The following is a 23,743-nucleotide window of genomic DNA, read 5'->3' as shown; positions in this document are numbered from 1 at the left end:
ATCATTACATTTCGGCCATATTTTTTTAATTAAAACAAAAAGAATTTTCGAAACATACCAAGTTTGGGGTCCTCCAGATACGATATGGCTGATTTTTTTTTGTACAATATACCACTTTGAAAATAATAAATAATAAGAATATCATTAACAATTTTTTTTTTTAATTTTTAATTTTACAAACTGACACAGTTCTATTTCAATACCTAATTTACGAGACTTATGGAACTGTACTGCAGATACGGTACATATTAATCATAAAATGATACGTAATATCCATATATATCGAATGGGAAATACCTCTTTAACCCTTTAACTGCGCCTTTTCATCGGTTGGTATAGTTTGTTTAGTTTTTGACACAAAATATCAAGGTTGTATCCTTCAGATACGTCAAAATTTTTGTTTTGACCTCTAGTATGCGTGTGCCAAACGGCAAACCTGTACATCGATTTGCGGTTTTTTAATTCGAACGGGTTACACTATAAATTCTATACTTATTTCTCTTTAGAATGTGCGTAAACATTATCACAGTCACTTTTAGCAATGGTGGTTAACTTAATTTTATTGCGATCATCTTTTTTTTAATTGTCCGTCCGTACGACACAAAAAATACGCTTTTTTGCTTGTATGAATTTATTTACTTTTATCATAGCTTCGCTTTATCGGTGCGGCAAGAAATGCCGATTGGCCATTGGTGTATACAGTCACCGCAGTAGATGTAGATTGTAGGCTACCTCCTCAAAATACCTCTAGTCGCTGCCACTATCATCTGTAAAGATGCTGTGGCTAATGATGATGATGATATCTTAGCTTATGAGGGTACGGAACCCTTGAATATTTTTGGACCGATATGCACTTGGCCAGTCTAAAAAAAAGTAAGAGCAATTCAATCAAGTATTTAATGGCTAAGTGAAAGTTTTCCAACACTTTATTTTTATTGTTATGCGCTAAGTCGTAACTGCGTACGTATAATTACGTAGTAGGTACGAGTTCCGCACTTTCAAGGGTAACCCTTGTAATTACTGCCAGATGGCAACGCCGTCTCATTTTTCAACACCGGATTATTATTTTTTTGTTTCTAGCCTATCTGAGTGTCCCACTGCTGATGCTGCTGGACAAAGACCTTTCCCCTTGATTTCCACGACTCCCGATTTGATGTTTCTTATTTAATACTTATCGTAAAATATATTGATAGATGGATTTTTCCAAACGAGTGCTTAGCAAAGTGGTGTGCTCTTGTGTTGGAGGCCAAGACTCATTTTTGGGTCATCGCGCCAGCCAAGTAAGAAAATAGTGCTTAAATTAGTACATTACGATACAAGTGCGAATAGTAGGAAACGAGAGGCGATAAATTAAAACATGACCGAAGGCAGTGTTTCGACACGTGTTGCGAATTACCTATTCGTACGTGTATCATACAACGTTTTACACTACAAATGGCCCTTTTAATTTTCGACATAGGTACGTAAAGTGCAAATTAATTATAAGTTAAAATATTTTTAATATATATTTCTTGTAAGCAAAAGAGAAAACAAGTCATGGCGCTGAAAACGCCATTGAGGGAACGAGACCGTAGCTTCGTCACAATCACAAGCGGAGCATGGTACTTAATAAGATAATACACCCAAATTCCAACTCATGGTAGGCGTACTGGTGCACAAACTGCACATACGCAAAACTTGACGTACGAAGCCTCGAAAAGTCGGTATCGCTGTGTGTCAAGCGGCATAGTTAAAATACAATGCCCTAATTAAATAAAAACAGGGAATTATGTTGCAGTCATACTTCACTGACGCGTATTGGATGTCATCGATATTTATTCTTTATTGTTTAGTCTGGAGTAAGACCGAGTCCTCCAAACAGTTGACTCTCGCTCTTACACTGACAGCCTTGAAAGATAATGTTAGTGAACAATTGAATATATTGGTATTTTGTGACTGTTTATAGGTCCCCCCCACCCTCTTTGGCCGAAAGTTAACCGCACCTTCAAAATTTGGCTTTGCTTTTGGATCTGCTGTAAAACGGGCAAAAGGATCTTGCGTTTGATAGATCAGGCTCCTGGACTTGTAACGTTTTTTGTATTTTTGGACGTTTCTTAGACACAAAAGATACCTACATTCCTTAGTCAATCATGCATAATTTCTAATTAAATTGGTGTACCTTTTAGTATAATAATATCGATGCAAATAAAACGATATTGATTTATAGGTACTCCTGTCATGCTGCCGTTGTTCTATCAATTATCGACTGTAACCGCGAAATAATCTCAAAATTAGTAACAACCAGGAAAATATAACGCTTCTAGCGGTTCAGAAGTGAAACAAGTGATATATCAACTCCAGGCCTTGCAGAATACATTTTAGCTTTGGCTTAATTAATCTTTGTTTACTAATAATGATGGATGACTTGTTATTCGTGTTCTTGCCAGCCCATCTGTTATTGTAACTCACTAAAGTAGTTTGTTTTGTATGTATGTTTGAACATACTACTACTACTGCTGCTACTTAATAACGCAGCGACCCAATATGAGTCTTGGCCTCCGACACGAGTAAACGCCAGTTGTCCCGATCCTGCGCAATCTCCCGCAAGTTATCGGCTTGAAGATCGCGCAAGTCCGCATCAACCCCATCGCCCTATCGATACCTAGGACGCCCGATCGGCCTTCGCCCTACCGAGCGTCCCAGACATACCCTTTTAGCGCCGCGATCTTCATCCATTCTTAATACGTGGCCAAGCCAGCGGAGGCGGTACCTATAGGTATAGTATGAATTTTCTTAAATGATTTTTAGGCCTCAGACCCTAATCTGTTAAACAAAAGCCTTTGTTTTATGGAAAGGCGTCTTAGTCGCGTGCCGAGCACGTGCCAAAGCAACCATGTCGTTAAAAAGTAACTATCGTCATAGCATAAAGGTTCAAAATGTAACAGCTCATTCTGAGATAACAAGTTTGGGTAATAAAGGACGATCGGTTGCCTGTGTGTGACCTCAGAATACAGAGCTGCTACATAAATTTGAACCATATGAATAGGACGGTAATTTTTTTTTTAAACGAGTTTGTTCCCGTTCAGTCAGTAGTGGTAGCATTGGTAACCGCGGAACAAAAGAAACAAAAGCTTTTGATTAACAGATTAGGGTGTGGCGTAAAAAATCATTTGAGAAAATTCATACTATAAAAAATATGAAATTATGTAATATAAATTGTGATATAAAGATAAATATTCTTGCAATTAATAGTTTTTTAAAGAATACTAATAATGAACTTAATATAAATGAATTAGAAATTGTTACGTAATATTTATAAACTGTTTAATATGTACAATATAACATGAAATCATCATGTTTGGTAAATATTAATCCTATAATCTGTTGGACTGGGCAGACGATGATGGTTTTTCTATGAAGTCAAAATTGATTTTTTTGGTTCGCACTATTTCCCGATAGTTAATGGCAGACAATTTTGGTGTCCGGGTTCTCTTTGGGCTGTTGAAGTCTACATGGTACAAGCCAAATTTTGATCTGAAAAAAAAAAAAGTTTACGCATTAGTTTTTTGATACAGTTTCTATAGTTTTTATTCCTGATGTTACGTTGTAAATGATATAAACATTAAACTCTTAACACGCAAATGTAAAAACATTTATTTATATGAAAGATATATACGGTGGTACTACTAAACTAAAATAATAACTAGCTTAAATCAGTACTGGGGATGCCTATTACACAGGCCGTGCCAACATCCCTCGTTCTGTGGTGCTGGAGAGTCGTGAAAAGCTTGTGTCGGATATTGAGAGCACTCTATCCAGTTTCGGTGTGAGGCCGAGACAATTTAGTGCGGTTCAACTCCACCAAGACACAAGTTAGCGCGTTTACCGCTAAGAAAACCCCATTTACTGTGGTCCCTCAGTTCGAAGGCACAGCCCTTACCATGTCGGGGAGTATTGGGATCCTCGGTGTCGACATCTCCAGCGACGTCCAATTCCGTAGCCACCTGGAAGGGAAGGCTGCACTGGCATCCAAAAAACTCGGTGTGCTCAATAAAGCGAGGCGATACTTTACTCCGGGGCAAAGACTGCTGCTATATAAATCGCAAGTCAGACCCCATATGGAGTACTGCTGTCACCTTTGGGCAGGAGCACCTGGATGCCAGCTTGGACCCTTCGACTCGGTCCAAAGGCGCGCTGTACGAATTGTCGACGATCCCAAACTCACAAGCGGTATTGAACCTTTAAGTCTAAGGAGAGACTTTGCCTCCTTGTGTGTGTTCTACCGCCAGTACAATGGGCTGTGCTCTGAAGAATTGTTTGACATGATGCCAACGGCCGCTTTCTATCACCGCACCGCTCGCCATCGGCAGGGCGTTCATCCTCACACCCTAGCACCTAAATGGTCGCGTACTGTGCGGTTTAAGAGGAATTTCCTCCCGCGTACGCTTCGGCTGTGGAATGAGCTCCCTGCCGAGGTTTTCCCGAGGGGCTACAGTATGGGGTTCTTCAAAAAAGGAGTGTACAGGTTTTTAAAGGGTCGGCAACGCGCATGTAATATCTCTGGTGTTGCAGGCGTCCATAGGCTACGGTGACTGCTTACCATCAGGCGGGCCGTATGCTTGTTTGCCACCGTCGTGATATTAAAAAAAAATAGGCCATTAAGGCATTGTACCAAAGATGCTGGCGGCATTTCCTTGTTGTATCGCAATGCTGATACGTTGTGCGAGGAAGCCGCCAGCTCTTCGGCCACCAGTTACGTCAACCAGACGCTTATTTAATAAATTAACAATTTGCCTGTGCCCGTGACTTCATATGTTTCAACCCTAATAAATCCTATATCAATGTGTGTATCACACAAAAGTATGTTCGTCACTTTTTACGCGCATTTATTACCCGACCATGGCAAAGCAAAAGGGTTATTTTATTAGTAGGATATAATTTTTTCAATATTAATACTGTGTTCGAGGACTCTACCTTAAAGATAATTAAAACTAAACGGGTTTATACTTCCGTCTTAACATTTTATAAATCTAGTATACATTAAATTCAAAATATTTATATTAAAACGTGTGAAGTGAATCGTGATGCCAATACCTACATAGCATGCATGTTTTAACATTATTGTTTTGTTTTATTATCTCAGATGCCTGATGTAATCAGATACCTAAGTCATACATGCTCAAACGAAGGTAATGTACTTAATCGTTTATACCCTTCCACTTTAAAACCCATATAACATGGGTATAGCTTTTATAGCACAATCGCATAGCGTTTGCGACCTAGGTAAAATTGATTAAATTTAAAATATAAATTAATACGTACGTGTAACCATCTTTCCATTCGAAGTCATCCATTAATGTCCATGCAAAATATCCTTGTATGTTACAGCCATCAACGTACATTGCTTGCAACATTTGGGTTAAGTATTCGTTGTAATAGTCCACTCTTGCGTAGTCGTTGATGCCTCCGAAGTCACTTAAACCATTTTCGGTGATGATGATCGGAGTCTTTTTTCCGTACTCATTGGTTATCCAGTTAATAAGTTTTCGAAAACCAGGAGGATATACCTTTAATAAACATAAGTATGTGTTTAATATATTAATATGAACAATCAATCACAAAGCCGAATCGGCAGTAGCGTTGCTTTAATATAGATTTCCTACGGTTGTTGCCGGCTTTAGAGGAACGTGGTTGGGTGAGTAAAAGGTACCGTTGACGGGTAGACTTACTGATTTATTCCATCATAACTGTTTTATACATCATGCTATCTTAAGAGTCCCCGGCAAGCTCGGCCGAATTGCACCTTTGCATACAAACGTAGTTCCGCTCTCATTATAAAACTACGTGTTTGATTGTAATGAAACTTTGCACATCCAATGATATGGGGTATATCTAGGTCTGTAATTAGTTTGTATAGCTCCAGTTTATAAAACAAACGAAATAGAGCAAAAACAAATGGAAAATTTAAATTCGCTGTATTTTTTTAGTATGGTATCTAAAGTAGGGAATACATAACCGAATTTTAATTGTATGAAAAAGTCGGTTAATAACCGAATATTCACCGAATTATCATACAAATAAAAACCGGTTTTGCATTCCCTAATCTGAAGCTACTTGTTGAGCTTGTATTTGTATTTGTATAGTTTTTGATACTTATTTATTGTCTATGTTTAGTTTTAAGTTCCTTTTCTAGAACTCTATTTTTAAACCATTGACGTATGTCTGTAATTCATGTTTTTATGTCAGTACTTTATTAAACCTGGTGCGAATAAGTCAGCTGCTTGTGTGTTACTTTTCCGAAACTATCGAAATCCCTCTTCTAAATTCCTCTTCCTCTTCATTCTCCTCTTCTTCATTCTCCTCTTCTACACTACTTAAACTAATTACAGACATAGATATACCTTATCCTATTGTAAGCACAAAGCAATCTAGCTAGTCGTTTTAAAATGAGAGCGGAGTTACGTTTGTATGGAGAACCGAGCTTGCCGGGGACCCTTAACATTACATCTCTAATCCGCGGCGATACAGACATTATCTTAACCGAATCAGCGCATGCTCAAACCTATACTAAGTTATCGACACGCGCCGATAATATTTTGCTGACCGCCATACCGGCTAATTACACTGACCTTCATTTTATACTCAGGTTGAATTGTGTTCGTCTTTCAAACAATCATAACAAAGTACCGAGTGATATTTATATAAAAATACTTGCATGTAAAATACTATGCCACTTGGAAAAATAGTAACATTGGTACGTAAAACGACAAACCACAAATTATTATCTAAGTGACACCATTTTACAGAATAAGTCAGAACGTTTAATCTAATAATCTTTATTGTAATCTTAGTGTAGGTAATACTTGCTGTCATTAAAATATTACATTGTATTTGAAGTTATGTGATAAATGTTCCGTGCATTTATCGTGTTACAGCCATTATTAAATACCAAGAAAAATATATCTTATCATCTGACCTAGTACCCCTATTTTCTTACGTGTCGTGTTAATATTTGTTACGTGGTTTATGGACAGAATGATTTTGTAAAACTACTAAGTATAAAACGAACCTTAGGCACTGAGGTGACCATGTAGGTCAAACTGACCAGCAATATTAAATATGTTAAAAACGGTCGACATGTTTCACTCCGTACCGGGGAGTGTCGTCAGGAGCTCGCGTTGGCGGACCGACGCAGACTGTGGGCCGCAGCCCACCGCGCCCGACGACGTGGCGCGGGCGCCGGTTGCGGAAGGGGCGAGAAACTATTACGTTTAAATGATAAATGGTTCGTCCGCACTGTCCACCGACGTAGTATTACCCAAAATAGTTTTCCAGCTCGAAGGCACTAACCAACCACAAACGTGACACAAAACGTGAGTGACCCGTTTTAAATATATTTAATACTTGTGACCCGCCCCGGCTTCGCACGGGTAGTAAATCGTAATATTTTATATGCCTAATTTTTTCGAATTCGACTTACAGTGCGACATGAAAGAGTAGAAATTCAATGAAATGTTTGTTTGGCTTAGCCTTTATTCTATTTTTCACGTCACGGTCGATGTTTCCATCACTTTGGATCAATGATCATCAAGATCAAGGTACCGGATGGGTATAGTAAGTTATCCTTAAAAGATAGACATATACCATCCCGGACTTTTTTGTAGAACAATAAAAGAGAGACAATCCCATCATACATTGGGTCGTTATATCTCAAACAGATTAGGCAGCGTTATCGTTTGAAGCTCCTAAGCAACGTGATTTTTTCCGACATCATTAGCAAACATCGTCAAATTTCTACAAATTTACACAAAACCTTAACAGATAATTAGTTAATCGCGACATTTACGTGTTAATAAAACGCGACCAAGAATGAGGAAGGCTGGTTAACGAGTAGGTATTATACAATATTCATGTGCATACGGTTGAATTTTTATTATATTCATAAACATTATTAACAATCAAACAGTTCTTATAAACATTGATGTTTATTCAATAAAAAATCCTAGTAGTAATACTAATGACAGATTTTTTCATAAGTTAAATCTCGAAGACCTACATTATTTATATTGCTACCTAGTACCAGATTTATTGTATATGTTACCTACTTACGTATGCGATAATATAATAAAAATTTTAGCTTCAAAATATTCACCACATTCCGTCCATCTTCTCAAAATACTTTACTTATCAAAATTATGGTAATGAGCGTAGAAAATATTTTTGATAATAAATTTGCACAAGTTGGTCGCCTTGAAGCCAGAACTTGCCAACATAAATAACGGTATTTCCATACTTAACGATTGTAAACACTAAGATTTAACTTGTGTTTGACTTTATGATAGACAAAATAGGTATTTGTACGCGGTACCTAACTATCTGCTGTGTGTTTCTTAGGCGAAATAGTGGAATATTTCCGTTAGTCAATAACAAAAAAAAACAGAGACTAATTATTTGACTTATCTAACATATTTGATAATTTTATTAGTGCCATACTGATTTACCTATATGTTATAACTTTAATGCACTAAATTAACTTTCATGCACTAAAAAAAACCATAACGTTCAACAGGCAGACTTAATGCCATGAGGCATTCTCTATAAGATTATTTTTGATTGCTATTATTATTATTATAAACATCAACAACTATCAAGTTTAAATATCTATATTCAATAAAAGTTGCTGTCAAATGAAATTTAGTTTTCAAATGGATGAGACACGAGCGGTATTCGAGTTCCATCATAGAGTCAGACCAAGATAATTACTAATATTGCCTAATCTTACCTACATTATTTCTTTAAACAATGTTTTATTGATTTTTTTATATATTATGGGTAAAACACTTGAGAAGCGCCTTTCGTCCATATATAGAATATAGAACTGGTTTAACAGAAATATAAGTGAAATAAAACTATGAAAACGGATTATATCGCGTATATTGAATTTATAATACATCCCGACGTTTCGAACTCTTTACAGCGTTCGTGGTCAACGGGTGACTGAGGAAAAATTACAAAGTGCAAAAATACCCACATACTAAAATAATGAACAATCATAGACTACAAACTTTAAGGCTGGTTGTACATGCAAAAACGGTTCATAAGGCTAGTTATACACTACAATTATTTTCAAGTAAAGATATATATATATATACGCGATAAAAACTACGCCGGCTCCAACCCTACACCACGGACCCGAGAAGATTTAATTCCCTCCTAAATTGTAGGAGGGTATCCCAATATGGGACCGGCAACAAACTCGGCGGGACACATCTTTTCAAAACATCAGAATGTCCAGCATCATCAAACACTAAGGTCTCACAGTCTATGGTAGCAAGAAGGAATTCAAAAACTATCGTCCGATATCGTTGGTGCCCGCCATCTCAAAAATATTTGAGACGGGAATTTGTGATAGGCTGATGAGCTTCTTTAGGTCGAATGAATCGTTATGCTCTCAGCAGTATGCTTATCAGGCTGGTCGATCGACGGTTGAGGCAGCGCGTGAGGTGGTAAAGAACGTTCTAGGCAGGCTAGAATCCAAAAAACGAGTCGCCGCTATACTTTTCGACCTATCTCGCGCATTCGACCTTGTTGATCACAAACTGATAGCAGCTAAACTTGAACACTATGGCGTGCGTGGGGTGACCCTAGATTTCATTATTTCCTTCCTTAGCAACCGCTCCCAAAGAACAGAAGTGGCTGGTGATGCCTCGGAACCAGGTGATATTGGTGACCGGTCAGTACCTCAGGGGTCCAATGTTGGTAACACGATATTTCTGGTGCTGATGAATGACTTGCCATTTTTATCTTCTCACACGCAGCTTATTATGTATGCAGACGATATCTGCGCCGTAGTGAGTGGGGACTGTGAGGATGAGCTCCGTATCAATGTCGAAACGGTAATAGTGAGGCTCTTGCACTGGTTTACTGCGAACGGCATGCAGCTCAACCTCGAAAAAACGAATATTCTGGACTTCTCATTGGCTACAAGTCAGACCACAAACTTAAACCCTGTAGTAATACAAAACACAAACATTGAAGCCGTGAGCTCCGCAAGATTCGTGGGATTCACTCTAGACGGTAGACTGCAGTGGCAGGAGCATATTGATTCCCTCTGTGCTAGGTTAAACTCTGCTTATTATGCCGTAACCAGACTCAAAGGCTCCTTGTCTCAAAAGAATCTACTAGCCGCCTACTACGCTTATTTTCACTCCCATCTTTCCTATGGAATCGATATTTGGGGTTTAGCTGCAGACCGTGATCGCCCTTTTATTATTCAAAAAAAGTCGTCCGGTCTATATGCAGAGTACCACCTGACGAACCAGCAAGAGAGCTTTTTATTAAATTACGCATCCTAACGGTTCCCTCGCTCTTTATATTTGAGGTGGGAAAACTTATCCGACGGAGCAGGAAACACCTTTCCATCTCTACTATGCGTGAGTCGTCAAGACGAACGCAGGTACTAGTAATACCTAGGCACAGGCTTGCAAAAACAGGTAACTGCTTCCAAATTATAGGCCCACGCATCTATAACAGGTTACCGTCTGATATAAAGGATGTTGCATCAGATCCCATTTTTATAAGAAAACTCAAGTGTTTCCTGATCCAAAAGGCGTATTACTCGGTTAAGGAATTTCTGGAAGGCTAATTGGGATCACTCCTAACGTATTGGAACGGGGTATGATTATTTTATTGACAATTGAATTATTATTATTATTTTTTGTTATTATTGTTATTCTAATGTTTAATGAAACCCAATTTTAATTGCACATATTTCTGACATATCTATTGTAAATAATAATATTAATAATGTAAATTACGCATCCATGACAATGTATGATTAATACTAATAAAAAATATGAATATGAATATGAATATGTCTCGCTTGCTCCTTTATCAGATGGACTACAGGATCCCAAGCTGGTGGTAAAGAAAAGCCATCTTCTTAAAGTTTGGATATTTCTTAATCTCAATGGCCTCGCGCAGCATTCTGGGTATGTAACGCTTCTCCTTGGCAAGAACCAGAGGCTTATCAAACTTGATTGAGTGATTGGCTTTATCCATGACATGCTCACAGACAGCAGACCTAGGTCGACGGTGCTTGACATCAGCTATGTGTTCCTTCACCCGAGTGGAAATGCTCCCGACATATGATAGGCCACACTCACAGTCCAGCCTGTACACTCCTGCAGTCTGTAGAGGGGTATTGCATTTTACAGGCCTCAGGAATTGTGACATCTTCTTCATTGGCTTGAAATATGTTTCAATATGTGCCATGGAGGTTTCATAGTTTTATTTCATGAGTAACTATCGCGGTAACCGAAGACAATAGAAATATAAGTATTGAAAAATTAAAAATATTTATTTAAGATAAGTAGGTAAAATAAACTTATGTAACCTATATATACAAATATTGAGCGTAAGCTTTCGTTTTCGTTTAGATATACCTACAGAGTTGAGAGGCACTTCTTACGTTTCGGTTTATACTTACCGAGAACCAATCAGATCCAGGTTTCAGCCATTTTGGATCTTGCTCTAATTTCACACCCGTGTCATATTCCACTGAAGGTACTGCCCAGCTCTCCTCTGAATTGGACGAAGACATAAGGAAGGTTGTGTAATGATTCAGTCCAAAGAAGTCAGAGCTGCCTCTCAATGAAATTATCTAAAAACAATTTGGCAACGAAAACATCCACGTGAGCGACTTATTTTGTATTTCTTTACAAGACGTTATATTTGTGATAAACAAATATATATATAAAAGCAATAAACACGTTCATCGTCAATAAGTTATCACAATATATATCTCTCAATTATGTACACGTGCTACTATGCGAATACAAACCCGTTTTGAAATGTAGACACAGACAGTGTGAGAGCCGTCGCCATAAGTTTAATAATTAGTATAGCCGTCTAGCCGTTGTCGTGCATGTTGCTTACGCGCAAAAATACACGCAGCGGAGAGTGACTTATGACACGATAAACGATTTAGGATCAACCATCATATCTATACATGTGGGGTACTTAACTATGGTCGCATTAATCGCGTAGGTATATGTCATAAAATGCATACGAGTCATACGACGCTGCGTAAGACACGAGTACAAAAAGTAGGTAGGTACGTCATGTCGTGCGCGAGTCATGTCGTGCGCGATAAATGCGACCATATTACGGCTGCAGACTATAAAATTTAGTAATGTGTGTCGAAGCCAGACATTCTTAAGTACTTAGCGTTAAAATAAATTAGAAAGGGCCACTTGCCTCTTTATGAAAATTTGTTTTCAATTAATGAAATTAATTTTGATATTCAATTAATTTATCACTACGCATAATTATGTCTAGGGTAAACCCTCCAGTAAATATTTTTTTCTTTTACATGCACCGTTTACGTTAGCAATTATAAAATGAAAACTTCATATAAATACCTCTTCAGTCGTAAAATATGGCAATCGAGATCTTGTGTAACCTTGATGCAGGCTTAATTTATCCACTCTGTTGCGTACGAGCTCCGGATAATCACCTTGCTTAGAGAAGATTGGGTGCGCAAAGGTACCTAGCTGTTAAAAAGAATAAGATGTTGATAAATCAAATCTATATGTTAAATGTAGATAATTAAAATGACCATACATCGGGGTTTTGGGTGCGGAAATGATTTCGTGTATTTATAACTTTGTTTATTGTGAAATAATTAAATAATTACCAAACTATGAATAAATAATGAGTATTAAGCTCCTAATGTGCTTAGATATGTTAAAATAGTTTTTGTTTTTACCAATTTTTCGGCTAGTGTAAAACATTCCCGCACCCAAAAATGAAAATGACACATAAAAACCTGAACTTTAGAATATACATACATCGTATACTTAACCACCTATAGTCTGTTTTTTTATTCCGTGGACTAAAATGACATTTCATGTGTTGCTAGTTTTTTAAGTCTTATAAATATAAATATATCTTACGTACACTATACTTCTCACACTTCTCATGCTCATACGATGAAAACCATTTTTCATATTTTCAATAAAGCGTGAAACGTCACCGTAAGGTATATTATTTTGTTTCTCCATTTTGGATATCACGGGCCTATAAATCCCGGTCTTTTGATAGGCTTGCATGGGGATATAGATCCAACACGTAGAGGCCCGTTGGAGAGCTTTAATGTCATGTATATTATTTATTGATGTATATTATTTGTTGCTTTAATGGATATTATTTATTAATAAGCATTTAGGTTAGGTTTATTCCACTCCGTCAACAACAAAAAAGGTTTGGTTTATTGGTTAAGTTATATACTCGTACTTATGATATTGTAATATTAGCAAGTTGGGATTAGCTAGATAGCCTATATATGTATATTGTATATACCGGGTGTTTCCTGTCACAGGAGCATTAAATTAAGCTGTAGGCTGTATGTACTCCTCAAACTAACCAACATTTAATCAGTAACTTTTAAAAATAACGTGTTTTGATTTTCATTACACTTTAAAGTTTATTCTAAGACGCAATGTATTGCAAAATTTGTTTTATGTTTAAAGGGTGACAAGCACGTCAAACAAACAGATTGCATAGTACATTGAAGATAATATTTAATTAGTATGAAAAAGGTAAAATCTAAAAATTTTATAATTTTAAAAAGTCGATGAACAAATGTTGGTCAGTTTGAGGCGTACAGCCTCCAGTTTAATTTAATTTATTGCTCCTGTTACAAGAAATTTAATCGATCTTTGTTCAGATAATGACCAAAACGGGGTTATTACACCTACATGCATCTGAAGATATCTTTCAGCGGCTTCGATGTCGTCAGGATTACTGCTGTTTTTCGGCTTGGCCCAAAATGCGTCAAGAGTTATGCCAATTTTTCCTTAAAAAATAAAATAATATTTTTGATTTATTTGTATTAGCCAAATTAATTATTACACGTGTTGTGATATAGCCACCTACATATAATCGTAACTTAACCTTTTGGATATATCGATGGCTAATATTGTATTAAGTATACAGTAGCGACATAAAATCTATAATACTGCTATTTTTATTGCATGTATTCAAAAAATTCATGAAAATAGACTTTATATAATGTCACGACCATATATAATTACGAATACTTACTTCCCACTGCACGTGGCAACGTGGGCAGCCACGTTAGCCCAATGCGGATTGGGGACTTCACACACACAATTAATGTATGTTATAAGTATGGAATTTCTTATTAACACTCAAAAGTGAATCTTATCTACAATAATATCTAGATGGATCAATTTTTCGTCCTCGTAAGCCTTTGGTTTAAAAATTTCATCGCACCTTACAATTTAATACCCACCGGGCTACCGCGAAAACTGGCAATATTTTTTAGCGATTAGACCGCCTGTTGTTACCTAATTTAAAACTTGCACCTATTCAATTTTCTGTGTAGTTATAATTTATGGTTCACATATTTATTTATTTTGTAAACCTGTGTTGTATACAATAAAGTGATTACTACTACTACTACTACTACTACTTATTTATTTTACTCGTTATTTTAAACTGTGCCAAATAATATTTATTAGAAGTATCCCTATATTTCATAGTACCAGTACTGACATTCATGGCCAAATTTAAATAGCAGTTAACCGAAACTTTACCTTTTTGTGTTGGTCTAAACTCCTCATCGTAAAGATGGTATGCGGCAGCATGTGCCAGCAGCATGTAGTGGATGCATAAGTATTCGCCCACTCCGTGTGATTTTAAAGCTGGAGCGAAATAGTCGCCGCCGTAGCCCTAAAATAGGTAAAATGTATATTGAACATTCTAAAGAAATAATTGGGGATTCTACCCAAAGTATTGGGTACCTGCGTGACGCAAATTTTTAGAAGGCGATATTTGTCATGATAACAACTTTACCAGTTGTTACTAAGCTTAATTTTAACCGGTATATTTTACAGATTTATTTAGATCACTCTTCACGTCATCGTCCAAAGTTGACATTCTGGTGTTATTCGGTCATTACTTTTGACAGCGATGTATCTATACATTTCAATAGCGCACTAAGTATACATTTTTCACAAATTACGAAAAGTTTCGAAATTGTTTCTGAAATCATAGACTGAAAAGTAATAAAACAAGCTTGCAATGAAACAACCGCGCGGCGTCACTTATACCCGTTGGCCTATATTGGGAGGAGAAGGGGGGGGGGGCACCCGGTGGCAAGCATTGTTAATGGATGATCGGAAAATTATGTATCCCACCAAAAACATTTCATGTAAAATGTTGCCAAGACGAAACCATAAGGCTCGCACTGTCAAAGTTATCAGATCTTTCGTTTCGCTACTGTCACATGGGCATAAGGTGAAAAATGCATTCACTATAAATTATTTTGTATATAACAAAACAGCCAAGCCACATATTTTAACTAAGGTGTAGAGTTTTTGAAGTTAGGGCTTGTAGAGTTAGAAGCTTGGCTCTACAAAAGATTTGATAACTTTTTGACAGTGCGAGCCTTATGGTTTCGTCTTGGCAACATTTTACATGAAATGTTTTTGGTGGGGTTTCACTTCTTTTTGTAAGTTGCTTATGACAGTCTTCCATCCCCTAATTTAAAGGGTTGGGGGTAATTAACTATTAAAAATCCTGAAATTTCGTATCTGGGGGCATCTTTTATACAATCTGCTTTTTACTGATTATGCCCTTTTCCACCCCCTTTTCACGCTTACAGGGTGATTAAGGGGTTGAAAACTATTCTACTTATATCATTCCCCATAACAAAAACTATCTACATACCAAATTTTAACTAAATTGGTACAGCGGTTATTGATTTTCCATACAAAATTCCACCCCCCTTTTCACCCCCTTAGGGGCTAAAAATTAAAAAAAATTGAATTTTTTTGTTGTTTGTGTACTAAGACTACATACCAAATTTCAGCTTCCTAGGACTTCAGGAAGTACCCTAAAGGTTTTAATGAGTGAGTGAGTGAGTGACGAAACGTGACGTTTTTTAGATATGAATAAAATCTAAAGTATAAGAACTATGCAATTGAAATTTTTTATGCTTAATAAGTCTACTATTGGCATCATATCCCGAGAATTTTGTTTATCTGGTGTAATCAAAACCCAAGTTATGAGGGTTCAAAAAAACGACGTTGCGCTTAGAGAAAAGGTAGGTAGTGCCCTTGCGCTTCGCTTTGCTCGTCTTGGCGGGGGAACTACCGTGCCCCCAGATGCTTTAGGTACATCGGATATATTTTTTTCATCTCAATGAGAGCGGGCGCTGGGCAGCAGTAAACATAAATATATACCTAAAAATCCCCATTCTATCATAATTAAAGCGCGTATTTGCCTTTCTTTTCGCGCATGAACATCGAGATATGACGGCAAATAAAAACGTCTCACCGGTGTTTTCAACACAACAAGAGAACAAAGGGCATTTTTAACATTGCAGCATAAATTTCCGGAGGGCCATTTTAGCCGTGTTAAGGGCTCGTAAGTTACGAAGCACAAAGCGTGCCGTTAATTCGAGAGGCCCTAATTTGGGGCAAATTATCGCACCCCCATAATTTATGATCATATCCAATCCATTCCAATAATGATATTCAGGTGTTACATTATTTTTAATCCGATATTCAGATATTATAACACCCGAGAAAATATTACGAAATTATTATTATTTGGGTATTAATAATAATATACCTACTTTTGTGTAGAATACCTATATTGTATTCTAAAAAAATAACTTGAATACTAGTATTCGCAAAATAAGGGACACACAATGAGTAGAATAACTATGGTATGGACTTCAGTGGCGGCGCGCCACACACAAGCTAAGCTAAGCTGGCCTGTTTTTCCTTAAACTTGTAAAATAAGGTGTTTACCACAGGAGGTGTTTACTTACTTCAAATTAGGCAAGCCGATGAGAAACGAGCCGCACCGCCACCGACAAACTTCCAAAATCATTACCTACTTAAATAATTTTTATATTGAATTTATTGGAACGACTAAAGCTGAATTTTATGTCATATGACATAGATGTTTTAACATACGTATATTATAATGATTAATGAATTATGGTTTGTTCAGTAATTAAGTTGTGACAGGTTGTTTATAACTTCAAAAAATAAACTGTCAATGATTTTGACATTTCTAAGGACAAGAGTTGGCGGTTTTGGCTAGATGAGAATATTTTGTTTGGGGTGGTCCTTATTTCGTCGAAGTTATATTTTTCTACGTGTCACCCGCTTAATGTAATTATCTATCGTACTCGTTCATATTGGCATTCAAGTATAACAACATAGTTAAATTCCGAACCCCATTTTACGTCTTATGATCAATGTCATAAAAGGCATCAGTAATGTTATTATACTAATTGAAGCAATTAACTAAGCAAATAAAATCAGTTAAAATCAATTTTTCATGACTTTTATTGACTTGATCACCATGAGCTTTACTTGTGCGATTTTGACCCTGACACTAACACAATCTAATGGTAACAAGTGGCAATAGCCTCAGTGCGATTAAAATATATGAATTTTATTATTCCTCATTAAATTAACTCAACTACTTACATACATTTACTATCGACATAATATACATAGTGAATGCTGGGACGTAATTATAAAGAGCAAGTCATGAGTGAAGTATTGAAAGGGTATCATAATGACAAAGGTTTTTCCTGTAGCTACACGGGACAATGGTGTCCCGGACGTTTGGGAGGCGTGCGCGGAGTCAAAGCCAAACACACAGATGCAACCCGCGTCACCTGTCAGGGTGGGTTATTGAGAGATTGGCATTTAGTATTGTTATAGTTCTTATTTAGGTACTTATACGACATTAATCAATCACTGTTTAAAATTGTTAAAAGTTAAGTTATTCTATAAGTAACTCCAATTATTAACCTTTACTATGTGTTATTAAATATATGTAATAAGAACAGAATTGCTTGCGGAATGAATTATATAGAGACGATAATCCATTAAGTTAATTTTGTGACACATTAATAAATATAGTTTCGTCTAATCTGTTTCAATTGAAAAAACGATATTAAAATAGAGTAAAAAAAGGAAGAACCTTGGTTATGTCTCCGAGTGTACCCTGTACACTAAAACACAAATGCCTATTCTACTTTTGTTATAAATTGGTAAAACGATTAGTTAAATATCGACGGTTGATGACCAAAATTCACCATAGAAGCTACTAAGTAGAAGTACTTAAAAAGCCATTTCTATGAATACTGGCAGAAGTTGTGAGGTTTGATAGCTAATTAACGTCATTGAGTATTTCAATACAATATTATGTTAATTTAATCACAATAGCAATTTGTTCTGCTCCGTCCGAGTATACTAGTATTCTTTGCACCGAGGCAACGCGTGCTACGTTAACAACGCCAATATCCATATAATGTATTGTATTTACAGCATCAAAAATCGGTTAGTGTAAGCTTATTAAATTTTAAGTTATTAAAAAAATCTGCTACTCTGGTTGGGATACAATGACTTACGTTACAGCAATGTTGGTGCGGCTCATTCATAGTTGTCCATATTTTAACCACATCGCCAAATAGATTAAACGCCACTCTTGCGTAATCTCTAAAGTAATTCACCATTTGCGGATTAGCCCAACCGCCTAGGTCCATTAATGGGGTGGGCATGTCCCAGTGGAACAAAGTCACAACGGGAATTATATTGGCTTTGATTAACTCCTTTATCACCTTCCGATAATATCGAACCGCAGATTTGCTGATATTATTGTCAGTACCGTTCGGAAGCAACCTGTCGACAAGTCATATAATTATAATAATGCGCATAACATACTTAATCATCATTTCAAAACTTATATAATAGCTACTATTTTTTTACACCACGTCGGTGGCAAACAAGCATATGAGCCTGATGTTAAGCAGTCACCATAGCCTATATACACCTGCAACTCCAAAGGCATGCGCGTTGCCCCGACCCGAACTGAATTGTGCAAAACCGCAACTACCTATACGTGTTTTATTCAATATATATATTATTGTAATTTTGTCCATATAACAATAAACAAATGTAAAAATAGATTTACAATGTAAATAAAGATAGCGAAAAGCGGTCTTATCGCTGTAAGCGATCTCTTCCAGACAACCTAATTAAGGGTATCAGGATATAAAGAACAAAAAGAAAATAACCACATACATACACAAATAAATAAATGTATACCAATACAGCCAAATAGTAAATTAATTATTTAAGTTTACCCGCTTTTCAGTAATAGCAAACGATCCACAGAGATGTCTATCTGTTTGTATTACTTAAGGTAATTTACAGCACATATGGTGCTACTTTACCGCACTAGTGCGATAATTAGCACTTTACGTAACTATGTTCAAAATGTAAAGGGCCATATTATGTACTGTAAAACGTTGTACGATACATGTGCGAATAGATAATTCGCAACTCGTGTCGATTTAAAACATCCTACGGTCGTGTTTTAATTTATCGCCACTCGTTGCAAATTTCCTATTTTTCGCATTTGTATCGTAATGTACTATTGCTCAATAAAATAATATATAAATATAAAAAATAAAGTTATATTTACTGTTATTAGGTTGCTATCGTCCTTACCTTGGCCACGAAATCGACAGCCTGTAGTACTCCACACCCAACTCCTTGACTATGGCTATATCATCCATATATTTGTGATAAGAGTCCGTTGCCACGTCCCCATTGGAGTGATCTGGCGTGTAGTTTGGGTGGGAGTGTAGAAATGTGTCCCACATACTTTCACCCTTACCTATAAATTAACACGAAGTTTAACAATTTAAAAATGTGTTTTAATCAGATCTATCTAGTAGGTATCTAGCATAGAATTGAATTACTTAACTTTAATAGAAGGACGAGGACGTATGGAGATTACTACTGGCCCATTGATTAATTATCTAGAAATGCTATTACAGGGCTGCTATTCATACTGCCATTGATTACTGAGCATACACGAGTACTACGAGTAGATAATGTTGATAAAGACTAGGGTAAACAAGTTTGAGGATCGCGTCCTATAGGACTCCAGACTTTTGAATTACTTGACCCAAAAGTCTGGAGTCCTCCGAAGGACTCGGAGAAGGGTCGACCTTGAAAAGGATTCATGACTCAATGTTGATAAAGACCAGGGTAAACAAGTTTGAGGATCACGTCCTATAGGACTCCAGACTTTTGTGTTACTTGGCTCAAAAGTCTGGAGTCCTCAAAAGGACTCGGAAAAGGGCCGATCGTGGGAAAGGATCCATGACTCAAAAAAAACGGGAGAATGAAAGAAATCTCATACAACTGAGTCCAGTTATTACTAACTCTTCAACGGTACCTCGAGATGCGTTACTTGACAACTACATGTAGGTACCTAGGTAATCGAAGATCAAACTTATTTTTGTTCACCACAGGCGACGGCTTGCTGTTGTTAGAAAAGCGAATGGAATAACATGCCAGGACAAACAAGGCGGTCGATTGACCTCGTGAGATATCTAGAACTAAATACATTTGCATCGAAAAAGGCCAAATGTGTAGTTAATTATGAAAGAGTAGGTGTATTTGTATGCATGTAATGGTGCTTTATGTTAATTTGTGTAGTTTTGTGAATGAATATTGAAACTCTAAAAATATATAATACCAGCGAGATTGGCAATATAAATATAATCTGCATGTACAGTCAGCAAAACTATTAGTTACTATTAATATCTTGTTTTAAGTCTGACCACGAATATTATGATCACGCGCCATGTTGCGGAATTTCACTGGAACTCATTTTTTCATACTATACTGAACTGTCACCCTATACATGAAAACAACAGCGCCCTCTTGACAATACTTGATCATATATTACTGGTCAGGCTTTAGTAACTATTATTTCATTTTATTAGTTATTATATATATTTGTATGCACGGGTGCTAAGCTAATAGATTTTCCGACTGTACATGTAGATGTTCTTACTCTGAATAATGTAAAGCGTTCAAAATGGTCTGTGTTCAGGCCATTTTGAACGCTTGGCTAGCTATTTCGGCTGTTGTAACTATCAAAGTAATTACATGCTTGTTGGTTTACGAAACTTACCTAATACAAAACACATGATTCTAGCAGTTACATAGTAAACTCAATTGTTGAGTGTATTTCTATATTAAAAGTAAATGTACTGTAATAAACCTTATTAATAATCTCTTATTTTCGGCTGTAATAAATGATATTATATTTATTGAAAAGTTTTAAAAGAGGAGATGAGGGTTGGGCACATCTTTTGGTCTTTCAGTTCGAAAAATATATTCAGTCGCCATCAGATATATCGGGGCGACTAAGGTGCTAACAAATAACTGTAAACGCCTCTATTGTTAAGGCGCTAGAGTGTGTGTACAGATATTTTTGAGAACCTCGACCGCTCCGATATAGACTGTACATGTATGAAGTGCCCTTTGGTATTTTGTTTATGGAACCCTTAAAATGAAAACTAATTAATTTAAATTATTTGTGATCTTTCTTTATAAACATAAGAGCAAGAAAACAATAATTCGCTATGCTTATAAGTTTTCATGTATTTTGTATATTATTTACTGTAAACGCTGTTGAACTTTTCAATAAATAAATAAATAACAAAAAAAAATACATATCGACCTTAGGGCGATAGGATAGGAAGATTTACGTGTATGCTATGAAGGTAAACATTACTTTTGTATCATGGATTTAAACTCAACCTGTAGGTACATACATTGTAACTAATGATATGCGAATTAATTCCTAAAATACAAAATTAATTACCTAATCACATCGTATTGGTTTACAATTAACTACAAAGTAATATAGCGTTGTAGGTATAATAAAATTAAGGATGAAATACGAATAGATGACTTCATTGAGTTAGTTCGCCCGAAAGTGAGTGTGGTTAACTACGGATTTGAAGAATTTACTGTGTCTGACTGACTAAGAACAAATTAAATTACTTTCTTATGAAAATATTTTAATTTGTGTTTTACAAGTAGTCACACTACTATATAAACTATAAACGAAATAAATATCATATACAAAGGAAAAAATGACCAAGGCCTCCAGTGCCCGGGGCTGGAATCGAACCAGCGTCCTCCGTTTAGTTACGCGACAGATGGCTCAACCGCTCGGCGTTTATTTCGTGTCTGACTGATTTGCATTACCTATGTTATGAAAGTAAAAATTAAATAGGTACCTACCTACTTAAACTTGATCTAATTGGAAAGCTGATAACCTGAGTAGTTAAGACCTTTAAATAATATATAGGTACTTATTTATCGTTACACAAATAAAAGTAATTGTAGACGAATTCAGGCTTAAATAAAGTAACAATGTTAAACACAAAATTTTGATGTTCATTCGTAATTTACACATTTATACGATTCGAGCCTTAGGAATTTATGTAAGTACAGTCAGATACAAAAAAACTGTATTTAACTGGTATTGTCCATAACATAGCCGTCATGGAATTTAAATGACTTACCATCTTCATTCCACGCTCCTTCAATCTGGTACGCAGCAGTAGCAACCCCGAACATGAATCCGTCAGGGAATGTGTAGTTTCCAGACTCCGACTCCCCCCGAGCGCTCAGCACGCTACGCAAACAAACCATATTGTTTTTGGCGATGAACAATTATTAGAACAACAGGGGATTTCTCAATTGATTACATGAAGTTTTTACTACGGCACGTGATTTTTTTTTGGAGGAATGCGAAAAAAATATTTTTTTAGTTTTTACTTTCTTAGTTCTTAGTCACTGGCTTACAAGAAAACAGGCCACTAAACACAGTGTTCAGAGGGGAACAAACAACTGGTTGTTTAAGCAAATAACAATAATTAGAACACAGAGTTTGTACAGTAACGTAAAGGCGTTAATCAACTTGCACATACAGATTTTGAGTTACTTTGAAAACAAAAAACTGTTTGGCTATTTGATAATCTAAGATAACTTAAAAGGCTTTACAAAATATAAAGAAATAACGAAATCACTGCAATTTAAATGTAGAAGATATTAAGGAGAAAAATTAAGTAAGGCGGAACATATTTTCCGAAATCGGTTAATTGTTTATAACCTCACCTAAGGCTCGCTAGGACAGCCCTGAGAACGACTTGACGCGAGCTCGCCATTGTACAGACTAAGACAAGTTTAAATATCGCCTATTCGATTTCCACGTGACAATTATTTCTTTACTGATACATATTGAGTATAATAAATGCGAAGGTCTAAATAAACCTGTTTTATTTATTTTGCATGATTTGATGGATAAAATTAAAGAGATCGCAGGTTCGAGTCAGTCTTTCGTATTGAGGGTTCCTTAATTATTTAATGTTTTAATCAAAAAACAGTGTAGTATTTATTTCTCTGCTCTGGTCTTTTTTAGGATTCCGTACCCAAAGGGTAAAAACGGGACCCTATTACTAAGACTCCGCTGTCCGTCTGTCCGTCCGTCTGTCTGTCTGTCACCATGAACCGTGATAGCTAGACAGTTGAAATTTTCACAGATGATGTATTTCTGTTGCCGCTAAAACAACAAATACTAAAAACAGAATAAAATAAATATTTAAATGGGGCTCCCATACAACAAACGTGATTTTTTTGCTGTTTTTTTCCGTAATGGTACGGAACCCTTCGTGCGCGAATCCGACTCGCACTTGGCCGGTTTTTTTGTGTTTGGCGAGACAAAACTTCTCTTAAGCTTTTATTTTAATATTTAAACTATATAGCGACCGTGACAGCTACAACGATCATAACAATAAAACCCTAATAACATTTGTACATAATTGTGTAATTTA

General features: G+C 36.3%; 1 protein-coding gene across 1 annotated transcript; it reads right to left on the bottom strand.

Moving 5' to 3' along the window:
• Window positions 1-3,286: 3,286 nt before the first annotated feature.
• Window positions 3,287-23,163, bottom strand: LOC134743606 (myrosinase 1-like). The gene is made up of 10 exons (XM_063677168.1): window positions 23,028-23,163; window positions 22,433-22,545; window positions 19,548-19,716; window positions 18,446-18,716; window positions 14,601-14,736; window positions 13,740-13,837; window positions 12,402-12,533; window positions 11,468-11,641; window positions 5,302-5,546; window positions 3,287-3,513 (listed from the first exon to the last, which is right to left on the bottom strand). Exons 1-10 carry the CDS (start codon window positions 23,075-23,077, stop codon window positions 3,354-3,356), a joined length of 1,548 nt encoding a protein of 515 aa, XP_063533238.1. The 5' UTR covers window positions 23,078-23,163; the 3' UTR covers window positions 3,287-3,353.
• Window positions 23,164-23,743: the final 580 nt, after the last annotated feature.

The sequence above is a fragment of the Cydia strobilella genome, chromosome 8, assembly GCF_947568885.1.
Source record: "Cydia strobilella chromosome 8, ilCydStro3.1, whole genome shotgun sequence".
Classification (NCBI taxonomy): Eukaryota; Metazoa; Arthropoda; class Insecta; order Lepidoptera; family Tortricidae; genus Cydia; species Cydia strobilella.
Note: the sequence above shows the minus strand (reverse complement) of the source record. Positions and strands in the feature narration are given on the sequence as shown.

Excerpts from the sequence above, each read along its gene's own strand:
- LOC134743606 (XM_063677168.1), bottom strand. The coding sequence starts at position 23,077 with ATGGCGAGCTCGCGTCAAGTCGTTCTCAGGGCTGTCCTAGCGAGCCTT. Across the intron at positions 12,534-13,739 it reads AAAGATATCTTCAGATGCAT|CTAGGTACCTTTGCGCACCC; the intron begins GTAGGTGTAATA and ends TCTTTTTAACAG. Across the intron at positions 11,642-12,401 it reads CATATTTTACGACTGAAGAG|ATAATTTCATTGAGAGGCAG; the intron begins GTATTTATATGA and ends AATTGTTTTTAG.